Genomic DNA, 23,524 nt, shown 5'->3' with positions numbered 1-23,524 from the left:
ATCCATCTGTACCTATGGGGTGGGCATGAAATGTAAAGATCTTTGCCCACCAGAAAGCATATGCCACCATGAAACAATCACGGGACAGCCAAGCAGATAGAATGATCTAGCCAGTTAGTATCAACCAACCTCAATCACCGGTCACTGAAGGAAGTGCTAGGTCAATGGCTGCATAAACAGAGTAGTTGTGGAGGCAGGAATGGGAGCTATGCATCACCAAGCAGCATGAGCTCCTACTCATCAGGACTGATACAACTATCACTCCTGAACATTCAAATGCTCAGCCACAGAGACCAGTGTCCATTCCCCAGAATGGTTCCCCCTACAGAAACGCCAATTTTCTGGCAAGTTGACTATCAGATCTTTTCGATCCTGAAAGGACCAGAGATTACTTTTGATTGGAATTATTACTTATTTCAGAGATGAGTTGTCTTTATTGCCTGTAAGGAATCAACCAACACCACCTTTTAAGGATCTACAGAGACCTTCAGAAGGTATGATACAGAAGGACCAGCAAATCTCACAGAAATGTGCTCACTGCCATACAGCCTTGCTGTAACGTGCATCTTTAGCTGATGCAGTGTTTTGCGGGTGGCTACGTCGGGGTAATTGTCCCTGACCATTGATAAGACAGCCACTGTCACACTTTGGGGACAAGGAGGAATATGTTCGGGATGTAGATAGTCCTTTGACCAATTCTAATGGTAAATGCAAAAGAGCAGCAGCTATAGCCTGAGAGGTCATAGGAGACAAGGGTTCAGACTCTGCAGGGCTGTCAGCCGGAGCTATGGGAGTCCTGCGTGGGCAGCAGAGGAGGGAGAGAATGAGTACCAGTTGCAGCCAAGAGCCCACCTACAGGGGCAGGGTCTGTGGTCTGTTCCATCCCTCATGTACATTTCCCAGGAAGTGAGGCTCACCAGTGTCCTCAAGGAGCTGGTCCCAGAACTTACACGACAGTGGATCTGAGCAGCGTAGGGGTGAACCCTCAGGGATGTTGAGCCGGGCCAACCAGATCCCTGTTGCAGGACTGAATGATTTGTATTCCCCGGATGCTGAGCAGTTTTTGTCCTCCTTCTTTAGGAGCTGCTGAAGACAGCTGTGTGTCCCAGTTCATGCCTACTTGGCCAGGCAGTCAGCATCCAAAGCCTGGTTGATACAAGAGTGTGAATGCCCAGCCCCCTCACTCCCACACAGGACATCTTTAAGGGGCCCTATCAGCAGGGTTGGCTGCGCCCTTGTGATGACTGCCCTGCAGCCCAGCTTCTCCATCAGCCCCATCCTGCCTCGTCCCCCTCTGCCCCCCACAGATGTTGTTCCAGACAGTACTCCCGATAAATGTCCTTCATGATAACCACTGTCTCGGAGTTTGCCTCCCAGGGAACCCAGTCGGCTATGGCATGTGATTAAGAAATGGAGGCCGCTCAAAAGAGGCCACTAAAGGAGCTGAAAGTGACCAGGAGGGGCTACGGCATCAGAGAGCTGTTTTTCCTTGTAAGATTTCCTATGCTGGTTTCACTTTTTCAATAATTCTTGTATTTTTTAACAAAAATTTAAATATAATGTTATAAATAGGGAAAAGAAGAAGGAAAAAACCCGACTGCATTGGAGAAGCCATTATAATCGTGGGTCAGATTTGTTTTCCATTCCATTTATTTTCATTTGCAAATCTTTGAAACCAGCCCCCAGGGAAGCTCTCACCACACCAAAAGTCCAACTCTTTTACTAAATTATATGCAAACTGTTTCATATTCCCTTTCTCCTCATTTCATATTCCTTCTTGTACACAAGCATGTGCTCACTCACACACATCCCCAACACACAGACAGTTGGCTTCTGTTCTCTTTCTTCCCTGTTATCACTCTCCATCACCTAAATCTTTGGAAAAATAAAAGAACTGCCAGGACATCCTGAAGGTTTCTGGTAGATTCATCATGTGGTTGACACGAGGCCCGGAAAGTCAATCAACTGAATATAGGTTGATATGAGTTGGGTCTGTGTCATCTGTTTCTTCTATTACAAGGAAAATATTTGGTGACTCAATCCATCAGATCTAACTTATATTGTGTATTTCAAAAAGACTACATAAAAGTGCTCCAGTTATAATTATATCTCCTGGAGTCCAGGGCCATCAACTTAATAAACTTTTTTTTTTTTTTTAAAGAAAACCAAGTCTAACCTATCAGATAAAGGTTTATGTTCATTTTAAAGGCTATGGGAAACATCTAGAACTGTAGGTCATTCTGGTCAAAGAGGACACCAAGATCTTCAAATTTTCTACACCACTAGATAACGGTCAAAACTCCAGGTCTTGGAAGTACCAAGATCAGCAACACGTGTAGTAAAAAGGAAATTCTAGTCACAGCTTCACCATTTCCACATTGTATCCCTTTGGGGACATCACCTCATTTATCTGCGTCCTAGACATTTCATCGGTAAAACTGAGTGGTTCACACTAATAGATATTATTATGTAATAACAGATCAGTGCTCTCCAGTTGCATGATGGACACTGGTCCAAGATTCTGATACATAGGAAGGGCAATACCAACTAATGAAAGATGATTTTGTGAAAATTTATAAAAGAAAACCTCATTTAGAATGGAGCTGGGAGGCCAACAGAGGAGCCCTGATGCCCTACCACTCCTCAACTGCAGATCCAATAGGAAAAGACCACCTTGCACTGGAAACTACTACCCCAACAGGAAGAAGGGCTTTCCTCCTCCCCCAGCCAATAAGAGGCAGTCACAGCTCAGCCAATGAAAAGCCACTCCACAGCATCCTCCCCACCCCTTTGTTCGCCCGACTTGCCTATGATTTTGCCATTGGTGGCCGTCCCGTATTGCATTTCTCTGCTCTTCCTGAATAAACCCACTTTTGCTGGTAAAATAACTGGCAGTTTTATTTTTTACCGTTAACAATTTTAAATAAGTGGCTTCTGTTTGGTTGGCTGTCGGTTGCTTTTCTTGTTTACCTTATTGTCTAAGGAATTAATTAAATGTGTGTCACAGAGTGACACGTGGGAAAGGATTTTTTTAAAAATGAAGCTATTTCCTAGAGTGGACGAGGCACATTTCAGTGGCACGGCTTCCACAAAATGAAGATGTCATTTCCCACAGATGACCCCCATTTCATAGAGGCAAGTCTTCAATGCCACATTAATTTCACTCTATTTGCATACTGTACATCTGAATTTAATGAGATTTGGAAAGTTAGTCATCTCAAAAAGAGAATGTTAATTATATATTGTTTTCATTTGAAGTCACAGATAAGGAATTTTGTAAACTTTTTATATTATAGAAGGGTGCACTATATTCTTCCATATAATCCTGTGACTCAACATAGTACGACTGGCCAAGCTCTCTGCAGAAGTAAAAGGATATCACTCAATTTAAATATACAAAACATTTCAACAAATAAGTACTGACAAAGTATTGTCTCTGGCAAAACTTTAAATGTAGTTTAACTGCCTTCACTTGTTATAATCAATAGACGTGTTTCTATTTTTTTCTGTCATTTTTCCATCCATTTAAAAGGAAAATGTGTGACAAATGCAGTTTTTGTTAATAATTACTAATAATCACAGGATGTACCAAAAGGCTTAAAAAACACAGACCACCAGTAAAGAAGGTGAACATCTACACATCTTTTTACTGTTTTAAGAAAATGAAAATCCAGTATAATTCCCTCATTTTAAACTTTTATACAACGTCTTTTAAAATATATTCTGCATTTTACTTCAAAAATGCATTTTATTAAGAAAAAAAGAAGAAATAGATTACAAATCAGGACATGAAAATCATGACATATGATGAAGCAATGCGTTTTGATGCCATCACGTTGCAGTTGCTAGCAGCGCGGACCACACAGTACCATGAGGCTTCACCATCCATAAACCTGTCTACATCCCCAACCAGGCTAATGGGCTACTAAATCACATGAACACTTGCAACAGATTCAGGGCTGTTATGATGCCTGCATTCAGCTTTGCATCAAATAAAAACTACCATTTCTGTGTTCAATCCTTCAAGTCTTTCAATTAAAAAAAAAAAGTATGCCATTTAGCAACATAGGTCCTTCATAAACTACTATGTTAATTCATATCCTAAGATTTAGTCAGGCATTTACAGAAACAGCAAAATGGACGCAGAGCTATGGGAAAGACAGGCAGCTTTTGGAAGAAGAAAATAAGATGCTTAATTTATGTATTTCCAAATTGTTCCAGTGTGGACAAACGAAGGGACCCAATTTTTCCTTGCCAGGCACCTGGAACGTGTAAGCATAAATACCAAGTGCCTTTATTATATAATTGGCTTATGAAATTTCAAGATAACTGCATGCACGCATCTTGTTTGCTTGGCCTCAAATCCCCTTATTGCAACAAGGTTCATAAGGTTAATGATAATTCTCTGATCTCTTGGTATGTATATACACCCTAATCCGAATGTACTAGTTAGTAGGTTATATTGATTTTTGGTACTTTTTAAGAAATTACCCCGTCACCATAAATGAGAAATGACAGAATGGCGGACTTCGCATAGATCATAGAATATGCCATCACCCCTTAGAGTGAGCATCCTTAAACCACTCCACTGGCCTTGGTGAAAGGGGGCATGGCTGCAGCTTCTGTTTCAAGAAGTCTGTCCTGGAGGTCAGTGCACGCAAAAATGTATGCTTGAAGGGGGATACATTTTAGAATGGGGAACGGAGCTCTCCACCTCAAATTGTCTCTTTTTTTCAAATACATAAAGAACATGCTCCTTGGAATATAGTCAAGGGAGATCAAAGAAAATTTAGTGACAAGCTTTAGAAAAACAGAAGTACAAACCTATAAAGAAAACTGGCATAAGGCTCGGGCAAAGTATTCTCAAAAGTACATTTCATATGAGACATTACAGTTGTAAATAAAAATAATTTTTGGCATTGTTAAGAATTGTGTTTTTATATCAACGAGTTGAGTAGTTGCAAACATTTCACATTCTTTGGGAAACTGGCATTATCCAGCGTCTTTCCTACTGTCACCACCGAACACGGACAGCAGATGACGAGAACTTTAAAAGGCAGGACATCACACACTGACAACCAATGCACTCTCTGAGTCTTGTCACATGTGGATTTACGTTCAGAGCAGAAGTCTGACACTAAACCTAATGTGTCCAAAATCATGAAGAAGAGCCAAACAGAAAAAGAGCAATACAATCAAACCAATGACAACAAAACATCTTTCGAGACTACTGATAAATTGTATTGAATGTAATACAGAGAAAGGCAAAGGGTTGATATACTTTTGGCCACTGAAGATGCAAACACCAGCCAAACAGGATCTTAGAAGCATTTCCAGGTCTATGAATAACACCGTGGGGACACTAAAGCAAACACAGCGCATGTTCTCAAATAAAGCAAGGTCATTACAGTCCAATTTTGATTTTTACCTCTAACGAAACTGATGTATCACGTGGTTGAGAGACCAGGGCTACAGTTTTCACGTTCAAAAACCGTGGTCATCAAGTGAGTCAAGCTTCCGTCTTAGATCCTATCAGAACAGTTGGAAATGAAGAGCAATATCAAACTCCTTGTTCTATAGAACCACTGCTATGGGAAACACGTCACCGGATGAGGCCTCCCGGAGCCATCTCGAGTCTGGGTATGGCAAGATGGCAGTGCTGCAAATCCATCGCCTCTACATTCACTGTAAGAACATTCTCTTGTCCATTGAGAGCCCCTGGCTATTAAACAGACTGTCCGAATTGCAAGTTAAATCACAGCCGCCAATCAGAAGAAGTACTCTTTCTGATTTTCGTTGACTGCACTTTGTATATTAAGCTCACTTTTCAAAACAGCCTCAGCACTGTCTACATTCTCTGACCTTTTTGCCTCATTTCTTTTGTATAACCTTTTCTGCTGATAAATGCGAACAGCGATGGCAGCAATGCACAGCAAGATAAAGATCACAACAGCTATCAAACCTAGTGAGAGAGGAGAAGAACAACGCCGAATCAGAATTTGTGTCCAAAGAGAAGCCCTGCTGACTTCGTTGTTTCATAAGTCATAATAAAATTATTTTCCACATAAATTGAGCATCTGGTATCTATAAATTAAAAAATATCCAAACCTCAGGTATTTTTGGATCAGGTGGTATCGTAATATATTGAGTTTGTGTCTGAGTTCTATCAGCCTGGTAGGTTCGCCTCCATTTTCTCTGCACGCATATTATACTGGCTTTATTCAGTACATTTCCATTTATTTTTTAAAAAAATTTTTAGTGCATTTACATTAAACACAAGATGTTACTGACATGTCTCTAAGACCATGTGATCATTGCACATTAATACACAAATTTTAATTATTTTAAGATTATAGACAGTAGTAAGATGGTAAAATGATTAAATGTGTTTTTGTACTTAAATATTGAAACACTGATTCAGGTGATTCGCAAGAGTTTGTCATACTGCTGATTAGGAGGAACAGGATATATGTATCTGAATAATCCTGACTAGTGAAATATATTCATATGGATAATATAGATTATTGAGCTTATTTCTATATGAGGACTATTGATATTCTAAAACAACCGGTTATAAATAAAAGATTTAAATACCACAACTGTTAACTATACCAATACATGGTTATCGACCTTGGCAGTACATTGGGCCAGAAGTTCTTCGAAGTGCTATCTGTGAGTCCCTGTTGGTCCCAGGACACTTTGAGGAGGTGCACGGGGTCAAAGCTATTTTCATAATAATTCTAAGATGCCTTTTCCATTGTGTTGACATATCCACTGCTAATGTAAAACAAGGTTGGGTAAAATTCCTGGTACCTTGGAATGAATTAAGGCAAGGCTACCGAACTGTAATAGCGGTCACTGATTTCATTTACACTGCCAGGCAACCCCGGAAAAAAAGGAAAACAGCTAGCTTCACTTAAGAGTGTCCCTGATGAAGCACTGAAAGTACCTTATTTTATGCAATCTTGACCCTTGGCTCTATGCCTTTTTAACATTTTGGGCGATGAAATGAAAAGTATTTTGGGTGTATCTCCCAGTATGGTAGCTGTCCCCAGGAAAAGCGCGTGTGTGAACAGCCGACTTGCGAGCTCAACCAGTTACTTTTTGCTTCATGGAACATCCATTTTTATTTGAAAGAATGACTGACAAATTATGGTTGTTTTGACTCGGATATTTGGCAGATACTTTCTCTGAAATGAGTGAAGTAAGTCCGTCACTTCAAGAAAAAACAACTGACAATGTATGTTACCAGTGATAAAAGTCAAGCTTTCAAGTGAAAAATAGAATTTGGAAAACTACTGGCTGTCACCATGAGTTTGAGAGCTTCCTAATACTTAGACTTTTCTGATGAAAACAGTGGTGGTATTAGTTGATGTAGTTGTTTTTAGACAAAAATAGGTACAGTGGAAACAGCAACATGGATCACCTGTCCTATTGTAAAGCTAGGATTCTTCATTCCAGTTTAAATTAGGTGCATTTAACTCTAATGGAGTCCACCAAGCCAACACACTGAATCATTATCACCAAAACTGTGATTTCTCACCAGTCACAGGGGATTCCTGAGCACATGATTTAATGGGTGGATTCAATACAGCAAATCATAATATTGCCAACGGCTGAGCCAATTTTTGGCTGGGTCAACCTTACCTCAGAAGGACAGCGATTCCTTGCTCATCAATCTAATATAAATATGGCAACCAATTCTGCACTTGAAATCTAAAAAGTTTACTAATGGAGACAGTTATTTTTGTTATTATTAGTCATTAATAAGTAAGAACTTTATTCGGAATATCCAATTGTTATATATTTTGCCTCTCATCAGTTGAGTTGCTATAAACACTTCTATTGTCTGGCCTCTTGTTATGGGCCTCTTGTATCAAGAGAGATATTCTGAACAATTTCAATGTGAAAAACTGATAGAAGTGGACTGGGTGTTATACGCAAGTAATGAATCATGGAACATTACATCAAAAACTAGAGATGTACTGTATGGTGACTAACATAACATAATAAAAAATTATTATAAAAAAAGAAGTCTATTATAGTGAGCAGGATACAGTAATTATAAAGTAAACATCAACATTACAGTGGCCCAGACAGGACACCCAGACAGTCCTAATCATGAATGGAGTCCAGAACTATTTTGTTCCATGTATGTGATTTATCTCCTTTAATTTGGGGAAGGTATTATGTCAGGATTTGTCATGTCCACGGAAAACCTTGATCTAACCTGTTATACAAACAAAAACAAAAACAAAAAAAAATACACTAAATAAAATATGGCCAACCACTGTGCTCTATGACAGTGCCATCTGAGGCTCTGTGTGAATGTGTTTTTATGAAGCTTTCTCTTTGTCTAAATCTCACCATCCGTATCTGCATAGCCTGGTCAGAAACCCTCTATAATATGTGGGTCACCAGTTTTAAATGTCTTATTAAACAATTTTCCCATCTTACATTATTCAGTGTTTGTAAGTGAAGAGAAAGATCATCTAAAATGTAGAACATAGGGCAATTAGCCAACTTGGAGAAATTTTAAATGGATTAATTATTGTTACACAGTGGGTACAATTTACGAGTAACTAGACAACGGGTGAAAAATTATACCACGACACTACCAGATGTAGAAACACCCCCGAGGATGATATTCTGTGATTTAGCAGGTAAATCGCCTGTGGTCCCAGACAAGGCCTTCGAAGCTTAAACGGCCATGCCCAGCTGCTCTGCTTCTGACGCTCAGTCTCTGCAATGACCGAAAGCAGACACCACTGGATTCCTAGACCCTCAGTCCTTGGGCTGCAAACTTTCCACACTGTCTTTCTCTGCGCCCTGCATTTGAGCCAAGCGAGATTCCACAGGTGACCTATAACTTGTTTCCATTCCAGAATAACACAGAATGACTTATCAACGCTTCCCTCCGTTACTCTGTAAATCTTGTTAATGATCTCAGCCCAAAGCAACAATACTCTAAAGATTAAATATTTTGTTCTAACACCGGCTTGACTGTCCAATCACTCTCTACGCGTATCTACCTTTGTGTCTGTATCTCCCCATATCTATATTAGTTAAATGTATAAACGAAGCACCGTTATGAGACTGACAATCTGTTTGACAAGGAATCCTAGTTTAAAACGTCAAGCACATTAAACGCTAGAGCTTTAAATGAGTTTTTACCATATAATGTATTAATGATAATGTATTAATGTATTTCTTCTGGACATGCAGTTATTAATTACTCTTCTGGCAGGTCTTATTGTTGTTTGGTTTTTGCTTTTTATATGACTAAATGGGAATTCTATCTTATATATCTTTAATTGATATACCATTAGTTTGATAAAAGAAAAATACCTGAAATAGCAATGGGATGTTAATATTCTCACAAAGATTTGACTAGTACTATTGTCTGTCTCAGTAAAATCCTAACTTCTTAAAGGAAGTTGATGTCTGGATGAGTAAAGGTGTAAAAAATAGAACAAAATGCATCAGGTATAAAGCTCACATAAACTGCCCAAGTGAAAGAGTAATCACATTACCTGGCAATGTAATAAAATAACTGTTTACTTTTTATGTCCTTATCCTATGCAGAGTGTGGAGAAAAGGTGAGCCACTTAGCATTTCCATCATCTGATTAATAACCTTCTTAAGACCACTGATGAGGAAGAAGAAGGTATATTTGGGGGGTTGGTTTTAAATAAATTATGTCTCAGAGAATATGCTGTTTCATTGCCAGGAAGATACACTTTAAATTTTTTTGAGTTAATTCTGCAATTTAAAATAATGATGAATTCCTTTTATTCCATTAGCTTAATACTTGATAAAAATGCAACTAAAAATGCAATATTTATTGACGTGAGCACCTAAAACATAGAAATATCCATTATATTGAGCATGACCACAACATAAAATATAAGTTTTTCCTGCTTTTTACATAAACTCTTGCCGAAGCAGTACAACAAAGTCCAAGAAGCCAACAAAAATAGTACTGCTTCCTCAAGTCTATTCAGAAATTCCCTAGGGATTGTAGAAGGCCACTTTCAAGCTAAATGATAACTTTATTTTTATACAGTTTAGCAACTATTCCTTCAGTGTGGTGCCTTGGTGAAATTATCCATTATTTATACTGATAATCTTCAAGGAACTCGGGAATTCAAGAAGACTCTAAAAGGCAATCCAGTATAAATAATAAACCACCCCCGTTGACCTCGGGCTTCAGTGCCTAACCCTGGGGATGTGTGTGGATTCTTCACGGTTTTTCTGATGCTAAATATTCGCCACTCCTAGTAATGAGAAGTACCAAAGAAGAGCCCATCTGTGCTTTCTGTTACCTCCAATCACTGCAGAGTCACTTCTGATTGCATTAGCGAGGGGTTCTCTGTCATCTCTGGTTCCCGAATGATCTGCAGTTAAAGGTTCAAAAAGGGGGGAGGGGTGATATAGCCAGGCAAAAAGAAGAAATTTTGAAAAAAATCTTAAAACAGTTTAAACCAGGGCAGAATTATGGAGGACAATGTGGGATCTCTGTCGACAATTTTTTAAAGCTCAGCAGTGTCGACTGCAGGGCCCACATGAATAAGGCATTGAGAATCTAGAGAAGAAATGGGAAAAAGAACTGGAAGTCAAACAAACACAGCCAATTCTGAGAAGCCACCTTGAGAACACGCTGCCAAGGGACGAGTGTTTGTTACCGCGTAAAGGAGGAGCCACAAACCACCTGCAAACGAGTGCGTCCTTTCTCTCGATGTGGCATCAGTACCAGCCTGGGCCACGCAGCTGGACTCTGTCACGTGTCCCGAGACGGTGATGGGGGCCAAGTGGCTGGGCTGCAGCGCGGCCTTCAGAGGGGCCACATGGCTGAGCTGCACGGCAGAGAGACAGCCCAGGAAGCCCTGGGCGCCGGCCAGCGCCGTCTCCTGGTCTATATCACTGTGTTCTGTGAACCCAAAGAAACACAGAAATGTTAATAATCGTGCAAGAGCAAACAGGCAGGGCTACAAACAGAATGTTCCCAGTCTAATAATACAATAACAACATATATACACAGTAGACTAAATTCCCCTTTTTTGGTGTTTAGTAAGAGTCAGATCCAATAAGTCTCTCCGTGACTCCTGGTGAGCCTCTCCAAGTTAATGAAGGCAAGTTTTTAAGGATGGCTAATTTAATATGTGTGGTGAACTCTGGAAATGATTGAAGCCTCCCTAAGAACGGGCCAGGTTTTGAACTGATGAGGGTTCGTGAGATGGTAAATTGAAACATAGATGATTAACATGATTTGTGATAGGGCTTGGAGTGAGAGATTAAAGTGCTTCCTGATTTGGAAATGAATTTGGCTCAGCTTTTGAGACTAAGTCATGAAAACACAGAAGCTAGAGGGAAAATTGAGCTTCTGGAGTTCCCTTATCTATTGCCCAACCAGACGATTCAGTCCGGTGCAAAGCTTTCTGGTACTCGAAGACCCCATCCAAACATGCAGGGGGACGATATTACCACGTGGTGGTGGCTACACCCCGAAGGGCTTGGAGAGTCGCCCTAATGACTCATGCACAGGAGTGAAAACGTTCACACCTCACTGCCTTTTCTTCGTTTCCCTGCCGCCTGTCACTCAGACAGACACGTGCAGTCCCCTTACCTCTAGATGGAAAACCCCTCCCCCACATTAATGGGAGTTTAGTTTGCGCCTATTGTGGCACAGAGATTGGCTTGGATGCCAGAATATTAATTTATGGTTTTACAGGGAGGAATATGTTCACATTTTATGCTTGGCAAGGCTGAAATTGAAACAAGGGGAATTAACTGTAGAGTTTTAAAGTTCAAATGTTATCAAAATACAGAGATCCAATCCACCTACTGTGACCAGAGAAGAGCAGGACTCCGCTCACCTGCTCTGCATATAGAGGGACACAGACACAGTTTGTACTTTGGCCTCTTTAAAAAAAGAAAGGATAATAAGTATTAAGTATTTATTGGGTACTTCCAATGCGCTAGGCACGGTTCTCAGGGATTTGCGTGTTGGTGTTTGCAGCTCCCAGGAGCCGTGAGGGTCTGAAGCCAGTGGTACAGGCGGGACGTGTGGGGTCAGAGCCACACCGCCTGAGGCTGCAGTGCTGTGGGCATTCCGCAGGCGTGGGGCCTGTCAGGCTCCAAAACGCAAGACTCTGCTCTTTATGAACTGCTCTCTGATTGACACATGGTTTTCTTTCCTCTGTTCATATCTTCTGCAGTGCCTCTTATTTATTTTGTTATTATTTTTTTGGCTTGAGAGCAGCTGGTCTTGAAGTGACTCTGGACAACCCAGCTCTGATTGAGCCTGTTGCTCTATTAAGAATTCTGAAGAACGCCTGTTTTGTTCCATTTCCATTCACACTTTATACCTAATGATAAAAATGCTGAGTAAATGCTGAGTATCGTGAATGTCATCCTCCAACATGAAAATCAGAGCGATGACATTACTCTCCTGCTGTGGGGGATGGATATATGACACTCAGGCTCAGGCCCTGTCCCTCAGAAGGCCATGTTCGGACCACCAGGCCATCCTGCCTCACTGCACAAAGACGGGCTCCCTGGACCCATAGGTGACCCTCAACCTCCAGCATTACGCTGTCACACAAAAGCCATTCCGTCCATGCATAGAAACCAAGAACTAACTTAGTTCCAACACAGAGCATTCACTCACTTGAATGGATATACATTCAAACATAGTTATGTTTAGAAAGACCGCATTCTTTTTTTTTACTTTAATAAGAAAGCAAAAAATATATACATTAATAGCAATATAACCAGGACAGTGTTCTTCACATTTATTCTACAAATATTAAAATCCTGATTATAATTTCTATAGACTTTTTAAAAATCTTACTTTTTGAATCCAAAAAAAATGTAAATAGATAAGATTCACTTCTCTGGTACAAATCTGATAGGAGATGAATTTTATTTTATTTTTTAAAAAAGATTTGTTTATTTGAGAGAGAGAGAAAAAGCTAGTGGGGAAAGGGACAAAGGGAGAGAACATCCAAGCAGACTCTGCTGAGCGTGGAGCCCAACGATGTGGGGCTAGATCTCATGACCCCTGAGATCAGAACCTGACCCGAAACTAAGAGTTGGAGGCTTAACTGACTGAGCCACCCAGGTGCCCCAAGATGAATTTTAAAAACTACACTTTCAAGTCCAAAACATTTTACATATTACAAGTTACTGTGTAAAAGACTTTAAAATCTAAAATTTAAAGTGGGCAGTTAATCAATTAATATTTGTTTTAAGAGCTACCCATACAGGAAATAAATTCCCTGCATATTAGGCATTTCACATTCTAGTAGCAGAGACAGAAAATAAACATAAAAACAGGAACTAATGAAAATTTTGAAGACTGGTAATGGTCTGAAGAAATGACTTAGAAAGTGTGATAGAGTGTGTCTGGAATAGAAATTTATCTTGACGGACTAGGTGATTTTTGTGTGTCTATTTTGAGGTTGACTCTTCAAAGCCCTGTTCCCTTAGTAGTCTGTAGATATTATTCCAGCATCTTCTGGCTCTATTACTTCTTTCTCAAATTTTTGTGAGATTCCCTGTGTTTCGGGAGTTTTGCATAGAACATGGTGGGGCCCTTTTCATCTGGAGACACAGGTTTTTCTTTAGCCTGAAAAATTTCTTACATTGTGCACACAATTATTGCTTCACCTTCATATTTTTTTAAAGATTTATTTTAGAAAGAATGAGAGAGAGAATGAGAGAATGAGTAGGAGGGGCTGGGGGGGAGAATCCTCAAGCAGGCTCCCCACTGAGCGCGGAGCCCAATGCAGGGCTGGATCTCACAACCCTGAGATCACCACCTGAGCCGAAACCAAGAGTTAGATGCTTAACCGACTGAGCCACCCAGGCACCCCATTCACCTCCAACTTTTTTATCCTCTTGGTCTGCTGATTATTCATACGGGGTCTCCTCTGCATATTCTCTAGGCTATTTTACTTTTCTCACCTGATTTTTATCTTTTAGGACTTAATTTTGTGTGAGTCAAGTGCTTCATTCACTTGATCTTCCAGGTGACTAATTCAAGTTTCAACAAAGATCACTCTATCCTACTGACATTTTTGGTCTAGAACAATCATACTTTTTAGTTCCTCAAGGTCTTTCAGTTGCTTTGCTAAAAGCAAGTGCTCTTACTAAGTTTCATCAGGATGATATCTGTCTCCCTAAAGAGGCTTACTGTGATAGGGAATAATTCTGGTGGCTTTGTGTCTTCTCCCATTTTATTTTTGAATCTTCTTTTTTTTTCAGTCATTGAATCTTCCTAAGAATGGAATTGTTTTCCTCCTCTGCTAGGTGCTTGTCAGTCGCCAATTTCCTTAGGTGGCCGACGCCCAGAGAAGGTAGACAATGCAGCTGCCCCACCCAGTGAGGGTGCAGGCCAAGCACTCACGTAACCTCCTGATGGAGAGGACTCGAACTTCACGTCATCCTCAGCAAAATTCAGGAACTCCTCAAGTTTCAGGTTGCTCCTTTCTTTGCCAAAGAGGGGAAATGGGCACAGTGACGTTTTCAATGCTCACCTCTCCCCATGGGGTCCAGAGATCTTCGCAAGCCAAGCATTTCCAAGTGGAGAGGAGGGATCTATGCAATTTAGGGGCTGCCCCCCAAGACTCTCCTAGGCCGACCCCTGACTCTCCTTCAACCAGAGGGCAAGGAATCCCCCAACACTTTCTTCACTGGCAACCTCCAGGCTCCCCCTGCCTGCTGGGCTGGACCAACAGCTCCAATTTTCTGAAGAGTCAACGGGTGGGAATTAGAATTAGAAGGGAAGGTACAGCACGGGTTTTGCAGCCACCTCTCAGTCCAAACAAAATGAACAGCTCTACTATGTGGATCACAGGCAAAGCTGGCCTTAGAAATACATAGCATTAAATATCTTGCTAGACATTGACAATTGTGCTAATAAAGCCAATGAGCAAAAATACCTATCTTTCCTATTTATCTGACTCCTAAAATGCCAACACCATGTAAGGATTAGAACAGGGAGGGTGGAAAAATTGAAGATCAAGGACTCCTACTCCTGCTTGACACAAATCCTGAGAGGACTGAATCATGTGGATGTTTCTGGTTATAAAAATCCTTAACTGACTCAGATTTTTGGGTAATCTTTCCTATTAAAAAATTAGCCACAACTGTATTTTCCAACAAGGGGAATGACTTCTGCTTTGTTAAGGAAGAAACCTTTTAACAAAAGGCCTGCAAGAAAAATAGAGTATGAAGGAATTAAAATTCAGACGAAGTGCCTTTCTATACCTGGAAAGAGGACTGCTTCTGGAAAGGGCATGAAGTAAATGGAAGAACAATCACAAGGAGGGCTTCATGAAATTTCTTGTGGCTCTCATTAACAAACAAACAGAAAAACTCAGAAAACAAAACCAAGTAGGTTGGCCATACCTAGGAAGAGGGACCTTGTTTAAAAAAAATCTCAGCATCTTTTTTTTTTCTTTCCTTTTTTTTTTTTTAATGATTTTTTATTATATTATGTTAGTCACCATACAGTACATCCCCGGTTTCCGATGTAAGGCTCGATGATTCATTAGTTGTGTATAACACCCAGTGCACCATGCAGTACGTGCCCTCCTTACTACCCATCACCGGTCTATCCCATTCCCCCACCCCCCTCCCCTCTGAAGCCCTCAGTTTGTTTCTCATAGTCCATAGTCTCTCATGTTTCATTCCCCCTTCTGATTCTCAGCTATCAGAAAGGGATAAAGAGAGGGGGGGTAATCAGAAGGGGAAATCTCAGCATATTTAAACCATGAAGATAAAGATAAGAAGCCTTGCCATAACATGGTGCAATGAATCAGAGGGGGAGCAGGGCTAACACCCAGCAGGGCATCTTTATCATTATATGCAATTACGACCAGGATTCAATAAGCAAGAGTTACCGGAAACGTTTTAGGCAAAGCAGTCAGCAAATACTACGTGGATGAGGAAGCAGGTATTTATTTGCCAACCAGATCTACCGCTCTGAGATATGACCTTGAAAATCTGATTAATACAGAAGCTATTTATAGTTAGATATCTCCAGGTGACCTGTACTTCTCCTTTGCTTTCAACGTGACCTGTCTTAAGTATCGCAAGACATTTACAAAATCACAGGGTCCCTTAAGTAATCTAATCAAACTACCTTATGCACCCCCTTGGCTTTGAAGTAGGTTTTACATAAACTATCACTGAGATTGACACTTGTTCCTAAAGCTCTTCTAAGAGATGGAGTCGACACCCTCTTCCCTCTGACCACACACTTTATTTACATCTGGCCTAAATCTCCACTGCAGAAATGTGAGCTACTTCCTGGCTCTGCAGCCTCAGAAGAGATCAATGATCCCTATGGGTCATTGCCTCTAAATATACCAAAGCGACTGCTCAGCACAGAAAGACCGAAAAATATCTTCAGGCTTCTAGAAAACTCTTCTAACATAAAAACAATCCATACACAGAATTCAGAACTTCATTTTATAATGAGTTTTGGGTGTAATAATGAATGTATGCAGCCTATTAATTACAGAGGAATGTGAGCCAAGTCTGTCTGATGCAGCCTGGTTCTTCCCACACCGCGAGGGACCAATGGATTGCTGCTTGTCAGGGTTCCTGCACCACTACAGATGCGACATAAACAAATAATACAGTACTGTAAACTTCACTCAGCCTTTCAACAGTGATTTCTCAGTCATTCTACAATCGGTTAAATCATATCATTCAAGAGGTGAGCACATTTTTCCGTGAAAGGTTTGATGCAATCTCAAGATTATGTAATGGTCTTCACTGAGTTTCTTTTCTCATGTGTGGCACTGTCACCCAACAAAACCTTAATGAGTTAGCAAAGCAACTTTATACCTGCATAGTTCCTTTGATCAATTACATCTTAGAGAGATCTCTTATATAATGTTCAAGTTAATAGTTCTCTTAGAGGAGGTCATGAGGAATCGTTCACTTTGGCATCAGTACTTCATACATGTAAACAACATACTTAACAGAGAAGTAACATCAGACTGTCTGCCTTTTCAGAAAGGAAGACTGGAAAGAAAAAAATTGCTTCTTCTCTGTTCTCCAGTACTCATTCTTACAAAGGAAACAGACCATAGGAACAAATTTTTAACTCCAATCATCATTAACAAGCATTAGTTGCAGTTATCAAGTAAGGAGGGTAATTTTTAGGTAATAATATCATATTGTACTACGATGACACAGAAACCAGCTCTAACCTTTAATTATACTTAACAGATAACACTAGCAGAATTCAAACTTCACTGTTCTTCTTCTCACTGACCAGTCCCATAGCTCATCACTAGGCTGGCTTGGCCAGCATTTCCTTGCTTTGTGCCCAAAGCGCCTGTATGACTCTCCTGCCAACCTCGGCCTCTCTCCTCTTCCATCAATTCCTGCTCTTTAATAAAGTCACTCACACAATAGTGTAAGCCCCTGACAATGGCTTTATTTTTTACTTATTCCTGGTGCAGGTACATTTGAAAGGATGTCAGTAATTAAAGAAATAAACAATTGCCTTCTCTTTTTTATTTTAGAAATTATTCCAGTTTTATCATGGTACAAAGGTGTCTAGATTTGGCAGCTGATAAATATATAATTTGGGATTCATGACTTTTGCTTTGATCATTCGGTATTTTTTTAAAGTGTAAGTAGAGTTCTATTTTATTATGTTTCACTGCCAAATGAAAGCAATGAGGGTGATATCGTTGTCAAAGGAGCAAACTTGTCACATCTTCGTGATTCTATGAGTCTCTGACAAAATCCCAACGTCTACCACACCACGCGCTCTGTAATTAAAATCAGATAACACGTTTCAGCAACCTGAGTGTTCTTTGGGTTTGGGATGTGACACTTTGATCTATGCTCCTGTATCATGATGAGGAGAAAGGTGTTTTTAAGTTTCTAGGTATGGCCAGTTCAAAATGATGTCGCTAAATCTCTGGAAACAATTAAAGCCTCCACAAGGATGAAGCCACTCTATGCACCAAAGATAATCTATGACATTTTAATTGCTAAAATATTTAAAAATCCACCTGACGAAGAAAAAAAATAGGTAGATTGCTTACTACTCTTGTTTTAAGCTGTACTTCTCTTTTTAAATTTGCTTTTAAAATAGCCATTTTCTTAAGTGTCATTTCACAACATATTTACACAGTCAGGACTTAGGTCATCTGATTTCTCCTCACCTTTAGGCACTGAAGCGAGTTTTACATAAAGGATTCCTGACACACTGGAAATTGTTCCTCCAACTCTTCCGTGCAGACTGGTTGCCCTTTCCTTGCTGACTACAGAGATTATTTACATCTGGCCTAATCTCCATGGCAGGGATCTGGGCTACCTCCTGGCTCTGTGTCCTCAGAAGAGAGGAATAATCACTATTTTTTTTAAAGATTTTATTTATTCATTTGAGAGAGAGAGAGCACTTGTACACATGAGCAGGGTGGACGGGCAGAGAGAGAAGCAGACTTGCTGCTGAGCAGGGAGCCCAATGCAGGGCTGGATCCCAGGACCCAGAGATCATGACTTGAGCTGAAGGCAGACGCTTAACCGACTGAGCCACCCAGGCACCTCAGGAATAACCATTATTGATCAAGACCTCTAAAATGCAAAAACTACTGCTCAGAGTAAGTGAAAATAATAACCCAGCTTTGACTAAAACAAATCAGAAAACTATGATAACATATAAAGTTATCTAGATACAGAATTCAGAGCTTAATCTTACAGTGAATTGTGAATATGAAGAGCAGATTTAATGTACTTTTGATTGTAGGAAGACCTGGACTAAGTTGCTTGGGTAAAACCTCGATCTTCCCACCACAGCTCCCAACTACTAATGATCATTATTGTCAAAGTTATTGAGTCCTTAAGTTAAATGTAATAGGGAGTTAGAGATTGTTTCCCTGTTGTCATAATACAGTTTGATATTATTTTTAAGATTTACCTTTCTTTTGAGTATCCGCTAGTAATGTTTGTTCACAGTGACAATAATCCAAAATCACCTCCAAGTTCTTCTAAATTTAAGAAATGAGTAATGGAGAAAGTTGAACGAAGGAAAATATGTCCTTTCTGGGTTTCCATCTAAAATGGCAGTGAATGGTCACATCCTTCAGTCTTTGGTTGAAAAGGCAGACAAATTACAACTCCAAAAAAAATGACTGATGAATGTTTCTATTCTGCTCCCTTAAAAGAAATATTCAGAAATCATAAAATGATAAAAATATTTTAACTCATTTTTATTTGGAGGGTAATTTGGAACTATTTTACCTAAAGCGTCATAGGGCACATTATACTCAATTGGATACATTGGAACATTTCGTGTGACGATTAGGTGTTATGACCACTAACCACAAGCTCTGTGAGGACAGATGCAATGCCCACCTTGCTGAATGGCATTCTCTGTGTACACAACAGGACATCACAAAGTATGTGCTAAACGAAACTAAGCAAAATGGGTTTCCAAATAGGAAAAACATATTTGGTAAGCGTGGGGCCATGACAATGTGGCTTGCAGACCTCCAACTAGAGGACAGTAATTGACCAAGGGCCCCAACTGCCAAGCTCTGAAACCTATCTTTATACTTGGGCCAAGGCCATTCTTCCTGTGGGTGGCTCCCAGCAGTGGCTGATCACGCAGGGATTCCTAAGGCAGGCTCTTTCTTGGGAAAGAGGAGATACTTCTGATGGCTGGCTGGCTGACTCAAGGGCTTCCCAAAGACTGCCCAACCCTTCTGAGATTGCATAGATTTCCAAGATACTTCTAACTTTTCCTCTCTCTTTCTCTTCTTCATTTGGAGGCAGAGTTGCATGGCCATCTGATGGCTCTGCCACTCTTGGCCAGCTCCCTCCCCACTTTCTTTTTTATGTTCCCTGAATAAAATCCTCACATGGTTAATTTTGTCTTGGTGACTGCTTCTTGGAGGACTCAGCCTAACATAATAAGAAACTCCAATATTGAACAATTCTCTGGAAAATTAATAGCTCCATTTTAGCATCTATTTTACTATAAATTAATATAGTATATTAAAATATAATAATATACTACATATATTTAATTGTAAATTCATATACCACACCAAATTTGACCATAAATTATTATTCTCCTTTGAATTACAAATGACTTGAATAGAGCATTAGTTCTTGGTCCTTGGTCAAGATCCTAACCTTGGGTACACACCATATCAATTCTTACCTATACTTTTAGGAGAATGAGTTGATGAATGACTATAAAGTTCATTGCTAAATCTGGACTTTAATCTTATTTTTCAATATGAGTGATACGCATTTTAATAATATGCTATTCTTGCATAAAAACATTAACATCTTTAATTCCCTCCTAATCTCCCTACTCATTTACAAAAAGGGAAACAAATATTTATATAATGAATGGTATTATTCTACTGTTTGATTAATACAATCCTCCTAATAGAATGCAGATAAGGTTCCCAATTGTTTTATAATATATTTAACATATTTCCACTCACAAAAGGTCTTTTCATCAGTAACTGTGGCATTAAATTTGAAGATTTTATTTCTTCAAAAATATGATTGTATTAACATTATGCATGACTGTTAAAATTTTCTATCTTGTATTTTACATTTTTACGTGATGCCTCATCTCAGACCCTGCTAGACTGAGGAACTCTTGAGATCAGGATTTGTTATATTTCTTTGATTTTTTTTTATTACTATAGTTGAATTTACATAATTTACATGATGAAACTCACTTGGAAGCTTCCGAATATCTAAGAAGTACTTTGCACATGTCCACTCCAGCATACTCTCTGAGACGACAATGCAATTCGTATTCCCCTGTTTGTTTGGAGAATGAGAGCACACAATTTTGGTGCTCATCATAGTCTTAGAAAACCTATAAATATTTATAAATTTTACTATAATACTTCTCAAGGGTAATATTTTGATCATTCACCCATGGTTTAATCAAATGTTCTCAGGATTCTGAGCTTCTGTTCAGGGAATGTAAGGGATGATTAGTCAAGGTACAAATAGCTGAGGAGTTCAAAAATAAAAGATTCCATTTACTATCGGAGGAGAAATATTCCAGGTTAGTGTCAAATATCAAACAGGAGATGAACACCAGACCACAAGAGGTTCCCCACCCCCACCAGATCATGTGAAATATCACTCCTCTTTATAATTTACTTATAACTAAAAAGAAAACCCTTTCAAAACGTATTGCCCTCAGCACATTTCAGGCATATCGTACAGTATTAATTACAGTAACCATGCTGTACATTAGATCTTCAGAACTTACTAATAAGTTCTTAGATTAAGAATACAATAGAGAAAAACAAAAGTTGGGTTTACTTCATTTTGTTCTGATTTTCATTCAGCTTTGTGTGTATTTAAGCATTCTCACCAAAAAAAAAAAAAAAAAATATGTGAGGTGATGGATGTTAATTAACTTGACAGTGGTAATCATCTCACAATATACACTTACATAAAATCATCACACTGTACACTTCAAATATACACAATTTTATTTGTCAATTACATCTCCATAAAGCTGGGAGGAAAAAAAAACATACTGCCCTTCTTTCCACTTAGTCCTTATTGGCAAGTATAAAAATGTATATATATTTTGATGTTAAAATGGCAAGAGTATGTTTCTGCTTGGGTGCTAACATCAGAAGTGATTGGTGGATATAAATAATAATCGTAAGACATTTAAGTAGACACTGGCTCCAGTAAGAGCGAGCCACTACCACCTTTCAACAAGGCAAACAGGATCCAGCCAAAACCTAAAGCAGATCACAAACCTTGAGCAAAAGCAATTGCTCTCCCCCACCTTCTTCTTAGGCCTAGTCCTGGTTTGATCATTAGGCGACAGCCTGTGTATTTGGCAGCTGATTGATACAAGTCTGTTATTTCTACCTTTATTGTTTGTTATTTTTGAAGTGTGAGAACAATATCATGTTTCAAATCATACACAACTTAAAAACCACAACTTAATGTATTATGAAATGCCAAACTATTGTGAGATATCCTAATGTGTTTCCATAATCTATCATCTTTGAAAAGTACACTCAAGCACTCCTGAAATGCAACTGATTAATGAAATTTTTATCATAATGGAGTTTTTACTAAAGATGAAAAATATTTCCATGTGGTCACAGTCGTAGACTTTGTAATGAAATTAGGATGAAATCAATAGGTTTTTACCTTAAACTTACCAGGAATTAATACTACTCATAGCTGCCTGAAACCAAAGATGCCACATTTATTTCACAGGGTATTCTCCAATTTAGACAAAGAAAATAGCATAATGTATAGATAGGCTTCAAGCTCAAAGATAGACAGTGAAGGTAAATATACTTATTAAAGCAATATTATTTTATTTTAGTGTTCAGTGCCCTTGGGCCATATTTATTTTTAGTTGAAATGATATATTCAAGTTCATTTATTTTTCTTGCTTATATATGTTATCTATGAATTTTTGTCTTTAATCTGGATATAGGGAGGGAAAAAACATCTACAAGTGGTTTCTGTGAGAGGTTTCTGTAGCACACACATGTCCTAATCCACAAGCCATTGCCCTGCATGATGTACCAGCATTTCCCATGACCATTTCATTGCTGACCATTAAAACCAACTGATTACTTTGAGGCCTTTTTCCTATATATAATGCTAGGTTGTTAACATTCCTCACAATTTCTCTTTTAATTGAAGGGAATGTTTATTATACTACAAATAGGCATCTTCTTTCTCAAAATGAACCACAAAATTGATACTAATATTCTATGGAATAGTAAAGAGCTTCTAACAATAATAAAATATAGCATAGTATTTTTATATAAATAAAAAATAACACTGAATATGTGAAATAATCAAAATTATCTTAATTTTAAATAATCCTTTTAGATTAAATTTATAGTACAGTATTGAAAAACAAAGCTGAATACAAAAAGAACAGGCACATTTTTCTTCCTGTTCATAGGTTAGAGGCAAGAACATAAGAAGCGATCCATACTTACTACTAATCTAGTTCTAATTCAATTTTCTCTCTCTCTAAAAAGCACTCACCATTTTTGAATAATAACTTTGAAAGGTATTCTTTACTAAAGGAGCTCACATAAACAGCTAAGCTTGATTTCGTGTTTTAGAAAGCTAAATTTGATCATTTTCTGCTCAGCTCATATCACCATGAAAATGAAGCAGCGTGGGAGCTGGAATTTTTACTAAGGAATAATTTTCTTGAAAATTGTAAATCAAGATGAGCCAGATCCAAAATATGCAGAAATCTCTGAAATGATACACACATTTTATGTTAAAAAAATTAATTGCAAGGATCTTGAATTTACAGTTTTATTGATATTTATAATTAAGAATAACAAATTGTATAGATATAAACAAATAGCTCCAAACCACAACCAAATAACACAGAAAAAATTAATAGAGCTTTTATGATGGTCTTTGAAATGGCTTTATGTTAGAATTACATGTAATTAATTTGCTAGATTAACGCCTAATTTAAAAAGCATAATAGCAATGCATC

At 38.8% G+C, this 23,524-nt stretch overlaps 1 protein-coding gene across 7 annotated transcripts in view; it reads right to left on the bottom strand.

The window, feature by feature from the left end:
* Nucleotides 1–5,472: 5,472 nt before the first annotated feature.
* Nucleotides 5,473–23,524, bottom strand: part of CNTNAP4 (contactin associated protein family member 4) — a 241,629-nt gene continuing 223,577 nt past the window's right edge. For 5 of the 7 annotated variants that reach the window (XM_008689726.2, XM_040633618.1, XM_040633617.1 and 2 more), the window contains 3 exons: nt 10,712–10,930; nt 10,326–10,397; nt 5,473–5,962 (listed from right to left, as the gene is read on the bottom strand). In XM_008689726.2, coding sequence (XP_008687948.2) covers nt 5,769–5,962; nt 10,326–10,397; nt 10,712–10,930 — 485 coding nt within the window. In that variant the 3' untranslated portion in view covers nt 5,473–5,768. Of the gene's footprint in view, nt 5,963–10,325; nt 10,403–10,707; nt 10,931–23,524 lie in introns of all 7 variants that reach the window. The other 2 variants (XM_040633615.1, XM_040633619.1) reach the window with 2 other exon arrangements.

The sequence above is a fragment of the Ursus maritimus genome, unplaced genomic scaffold (assembly GCF_017311325.1).
Source record: "Ursus maritimus isolate PB19 unplaced genomic scaffold, ASM1731132v1 scaffold_19, whole genome shotgun sequence".
NCBI classification, from domain to species: Eukaryota; Metazoa; Chordata; class Mammalia; order Carnivora; family Ursidae; genus Ursus; species Ursus maritimus.
The sequence above is the reverse complement of the archived record's forward strand: the minus strand, read 5'-3'. Positions and strand labels throughout refer to the sequence as shown.